Raw genomic sequence first — 6000 nt, forward strand, 5'->3', positions numbered from 1 at the left:
AGAGGGAAAGTTGCAAGGAGGAGTATCAAAGTGGATTTAATGCCCCTGTAAACCTCTCCCATCTTTTGCACTCGTTCTCAGACCTGGAGGAGAAATCGCCTATTACACAGTTGAATGAAAACGCGCACTGTACTGACCATTTTATTGACTAACACTTATTCTCTATCCAACCCCGTTTGCTGATTTGGACTCTGGACGCCAGTAAAATCAGGCATGGAAGGGCTGCATCATCTTCCTCACGATTAACCGGCATGCCCTCCGGTACGGATGACCCATCTAATCAAATGGAGCCAGCGCTGAATATTGTGTCGTAATAGTGCAAATGATGATACAAGCGGCCACACGATCGTACTGCTCCCCAACAACAACAACAACAACAACAAAATAATTTTTATTGGCGAACGTTCTTTCTTTTCTGAGTTTCAAAACGGCGAAAATTCTGATTGATGACTGTGATTTTAACGAGTAACAAAAGTTTCAGCTGTCTTTGGACTGTCAAGACTTCATGATGCAATAATGCATTAACTTGGAGTTAACCAAATGTTTATTTCTTGGGGGGGTGTTTGTTTCAGGGGTTGTAAGCATGTGTCAGAAGAAAATGCGTCAGATGTTCAATGCTCACAACTTCTTCAATTTCAGGCATTCAATGTGGGAAGTAATCAAAGCTTTTTTTTGCCATGGCAACCTAATGACCGAATCTCTGCACTGGGGAGAGGAAATAAAAGAAAGCCACCGTGGGGAGTAGAAAAGTGCAAGAAAGTCTGAAAGCATGGGGAGGGGTGGGGGGGGGGGGGAATTAGAGGGGACAGAAACAAAAGAACAATAGCGGCACTGACACACTGGCTGCTACAAAAGACATCAGTGCGATTCCCCCTTGAGAGCTCACTAAGCCTGTTATTAACTCTGGTGACCGAAATAAAGAGGAAGAAGGTATCATCCTCTCGGTCAGAACCCCAATCAGAAAGTTCACGTTGCTGCCGGTACAAGCAAAGCGCGGCTCCTTGAGAAAGTATCATTTTAGTCAACTCGGCCAGCGTGGAATTGTGAAGCATCATCGCACGATTTGATCGGGTCGTGCGCGTCATACGAGCATACAAGAAGCAGAAAGTGGCTTAAAAACACAGAGGGATGATTTAAAACCAAAATAAACATGGGATAGATGAGGAAAAAGATTGCATCACATTTATAGTCTCTTCTCGGGAGTGTGTGTTGGGTATTAGGTATAAAGCATGACATGCAGACACACACTTTAGTTTTCCCATGGCAATCCCACCAGAGCCTCCCATGCGTTTGCCAAGCGAGCGTCGAAGAAGTTTACATATGCAAGTAAAATTGTTGTTCTGACCTATTTTTATTTCCTCCAATCAGACGGCCATGATTTATTTATTTTTTTTAATTATAAATATATTTGCAACTTTTTTTTTTCCTGGCGGGGTGGGATTAAGCGTACGAATCGTGGACGAGACTGATTAGATATCCCCAAGATAGTTTTACTATAACACGATATAAACAAAGAAAATACAAAGACAAAAACTTTCCACGAGAGCTATTACATCCGAACAATAAATTTCACAGACAAAAAGACAAATCCGATAAACAATTCCTCTCTAAAAATGTCTCATTTGTCATTTCAAATGATCTTCTTGTCATACAGCCATAGACTCCGCAGAATACATTTTAGTGCGAGATTAAGATTGTGTCCTAATCCAATAAATTGACTAAATTGCATATCCCATCGTGTTATGTTTTTATGATGACTAATTGTGAACAGGATCACGGAATCATGATTTATTTCCCCATGAGGACCACAGGATTGCCGCGCGGGGCCCCGTTGCGCACACTTGACAGACACACAAATGTGTGTGTGAGAGACAGCAAATTATTTGTCTGACAAAAAGCGGCACGCATCCGCAGTGATTGATGCAAGGGCAGCTTTTCAGCCGTGTAAGTGAGGAAAAAATGAAGAGGGAAGTGAGGAGAAGAGAAAGCGGAATGGGCAAATCCATCTCGCGCCGTCGTCGCCGGATTAGGAGTGACGCCGCGCACAAATGTCTCACGCATCCATTCTCTTAAAGCTGGCTGACGGCCGGTGATCCCGACAGATAAATATTTTCTCGCATAGAAGAAGAGAAAAAAAAGTGATTTCATTTATCAAAGTGTGATATGTCAAAGGGGCACAAACTGGGGCGAGGTTCTGCCTTGCGTTAGCGGGTGTTGTTGGACGAGGCGCCATACCGGGAAGATGAAACGAAAACAGATTTTCACACTAACGTGAATACTTTGACGCGTAAGGCAATCCCAGCTTGTCAGGTTTTAGCGGAGTTGATGTTCAACGAGGCCACTGACACATTCATCCGTTACACGTCCATTCATTCCTTTTGTCTCCCACGACTCTCCATCTCGCTCTCTCTCTCTCTCCCTGTCACTCCTTTCCCAACGAGGACCATTCCTGTTTTTCAGCCTTTATCTGGAGTGACAGTGAATGCGCGAGTGCAGCTTGATACAAGGTGGATGGAAGCCATTAGCCTACTTGACGACTTTGACTGAAAGCTGATGAAACCGCCGATAGCTTGAATTGCTGTTTAGCCCTGAACCGCTTTCAAGAAGAATTGGGATTGAACACAAGGAGCTCACTCTGCTCACTGGCAAGTCTGACAAATATCAGTGATGGGAACACAACAACACTTGGCCGTGAATGAAGTAAAGCCACCCAATAAAAGATTCCCATACACAGCGTTAGCAGTGACCTCTAAAACATCCATCCATCTATTTTCGACCATTAATCCTGTCATGGCTGAGCCGGAGCCTATTCGAGCTGACTTTAGGTAAGGAGCGAGGTACACCCCAGACTGCTTTGCCAGTCAATCACAGGGCACACGGACACATTCCCATTCACGCTCACAATCTCATATCTGACCTAAAAATGGAGCGACGGAATCGACATCCGTTGTTCGTAACAGATAAGCGATGCGAGCATCCTTGTGAACGAGCAGCTCTTGGAGCCAGACAAGCCAGAAAATACACAACGTGCTTTCTGGACCAATAAGCATTCACTTAGCGTGCTGACGGGCCAATGAGCATCCTTGGCTTGAACGACACAGCAGGTCATGCATGAATTGAGGGAATTGTCACGCACATACTTCGACGTACATGTAGCCGCGGCTAGCTTGTCATTACACATGTCACTTCCAATGACAGGCCCTAAAGTAACAGGACGTAGTAGTGTGCGTGTTAGTCTGTGTGTGCGAGTCTGTGTGTCAAGTCACGGAGTATCTCAGTAACACGATCTTTGACTGAAGCAAATAATCACTTTTTCATACCGTGTCCGCGCAGACCGAGCAGACACAGGCATTTGTTTCTCATGTTCAGATGCATCAGTTCTGCTTTGCTGTCCGCAGCGCCACTAAAACACATCATTATCTGACTGATAAGGGTCTGACGATGTGTGTGCGCATTTATGTGCGTGCGTGTGTGCGTGCGTGTGTTAACTGCACCACATTCAATGGGATATGGGTATTTGGATTTGTTGTTGTACTAGTACGGGGATACTGTTGAAGAAGTAAAGTAGTTTACATACTTACAGAGTGTAATACGAAAAGACATCGATGCAAGAACCGATAAGGCGAGGTCAGCGTTGCGTATTCTGAAACTGGTCTGGCAGTCCAAAGTGATCGATCAGCCAAGCTGCTAAACTCTGTCCTCACTCGTAATGTGAAATCAGACAACAAAGTCAACAGCAAGACAGAGACTCTTATTTACAAATGCTTGCAATTCAGACTCAACTTTGAAGTGGACCGTCAAAGACAGAAACAAAGGACAGGACAAGAAAGCATCGAAGTTCAGAGGACACACATCCACTATTTGATCCAAATGAAACTGTGACATGTGATTTACACACGCGTAGACACACATCCTCTTCCGGCGACAGGAGACAAATAAATATGAATCCTGCGCCGACCCCGGGGGATGCCCCCGATAGGGATAGATTTAACTTCACTCTCAACTCGTCAACTCTCACAATTCCTAAAGTGATTGATTTTGAAGTACAAAGTGAGAGGACAAAGTGTGTATGTGTCTGACTTCCCAGTCTTTGTTGACCAAGTTGCGTTTCACTTTCTTGCTGAAGATCATTGTGGTGGTGGGATGACGTCAAGCAATGTTTTTTTTTTTTTGTTTTTTTGTTGGGGGGAGCTCAGGGGTGGGCAGCCGAGGGGAGTTTGGCGAGGCATGATAGCGGAACAGGAGGAGGGAAAAGGGGAGTCCTGGAGAGACAGACAGGGTGAGTTAGAGGAGGGGGGCCTCACAAAAAGAAACAAAGATGGAGGGAAGGTTGGAGGGATGAAGCTGAAGAAGTACAGACAAATAAATGAAATGACAAGCCGGCGCCTGCGGGCGGCGAAGTAATGAAATGCAGCAGCAGCAGTCTCTTCCTCGAAGCCATGACACCCAGACAAACATCACAGGCAGTCTGCTCTGGAAGAACTCCACTTCGCAAGCATGGATTCCAGCTATTTGCAAGCTCAAGTGTTAAAAGTCTAATCATGGCTAGCGTGACAAAAGAAAACAAGGCACGTGTTCAAATCGGCGACATTAGCAGAAGCAGATCCAGAGAAGCATTGCTGGGGGGGGAGGCGAGTGTCCCGGCGGGATGCGTTTTCACGAGGCCTGCTAGCTTCAGACCATTCATTTTGAGAGCACACATATTTGTTTGTGCGAGTCAGTCCACAGGTGATGCAATATAATATTTGGCATCTTTTGAAGCCGTCTTCTGTCACTTGACATGAAATCTTTTCTTTTGTTTTAACCACATCTCCATTTCACACTCTCGCCTCTCATTATCGGTACATTCTGCTATTCTTCGATTTTGTCAGATCACGTACGATCACGCGACAGGGCTTTTGTCTGATACCAGGAACCGGTGACGGCTCCGATGAAGTTTTGACAGCCGAAACTGTGAGCAATGTCAGAGAACTTTTGGTCGAAAAATTTCATTCAAAATGTTAGAAAGCTGTCACTGATTGCAAAAAAAAAAAAGAAGCTGCATAGTAAATAAGGTGAAGTGGAATCCAATGGAGAGTGACCTGCATGTGCATTAGCTGTCTATCACAGATGTAATGTCTTTCATTTTCAAGCTCACATTATATACGGACTTGCATTCTGATAACATTACAATGATATAACTTCACCTGGCAGTATGTCTACCTCTCACCTTATTGCCCAAGTATGATTGAGGCGCATTCCAGTAGTAAGCGGAGCCAAAGTTGTCCACCACATCTGCATGGTGGACGCTTAGATACCGAGGTGTCTCTCTGTGAATTGGCCAAACGATCCGTCCCGAATCTCCGCTCAGGTGCCAGCCAGTCAGCGTGCTCTCCTGCGCAACAGTCATTCAAAAAAAAGACGGACAAGGTTCATTATGAAGTTTTTCTAATTCGGTGATTCCCCAACTGTTGCGCTGCAGCTCATCACTGTGCTGTGACAGATCTGAAATTTACTCATTTACTATCAAAAAAAAAATGTTTTTTTGTCTGGTGGTTTGCTGTGAGATTTTTCTAAATGTTGGGAAATACTGCTCTAATTCATTAAAAGAAAAGAAAAAAACCTGAACGCGGTAGAACACACAACCTCCTCTGATGAGCAACACTTAAACATGTGCTAAATTTAACACATTCATGAGATACCCACTTGCTGGTTGTACTCGAATGCGTGTTATAATTAAGAAATGAATTCGAGATGATGATGACGCCTTCTTACATGAAGTGTTTCTAAGTGGCAACGCAATAACTTTTTTTTTTTGCCATTCGTTTTTTTTATTGAACTCAAATTATTTTTAAAAAGTCTGCACATCTGTCACATGTCAGCCTGTCAGTTTGTGTGTGTGAGGAACACCTCAGACACACATCTGTCATGCAATTAACCTGACCTTGGTTTACCCTTTTGAACACATGGGCAAACACACACACACACACACACACACACACACACACACACACACACACA

The 6000-nt window shown here is 44.3% G+C and overlaps 1 protein-coding gene across 1 annotated transcript in view; it reads right to left on the bottom strand.

Moving 5' to 3' along the window:
• The window catches only part of lama2 (laminin, alpha 2), a 106854-nt gene that overhangs the window by 53931 nt on the left and 46923 nt on the right, over positions 1 to 6000 (bottom strand). The window contains exon 14 of the mRNA XM_019877588.1: positions 5210 to 5374. Within this exon, the coding sequence (XP_019733147.1) occupies positions 5210 to 5374 (165 nt within the window). The remainder of the gene's footprint in view (positions 1 to 5209; positions 5375 to 6000) is intronic.

Source organism: Hippocampus comes, unplaced genomic scaffold, assembly GCF_001891065.2.
Source record: "Hippocampus comes isolate QL1 unplaced genomic scaffold, H_comes_QL1_v1.1 scaffold69, whole genome shotgun sequence".
In the NCBI taxonomy this organism is placed as follows: domain Eukaryota; kingdom Metazoa; phylum Chordata; class Actinopteri; order Syngnathiformes; family Syngnathidae; genus Hippocampus; species Hippocampus comes.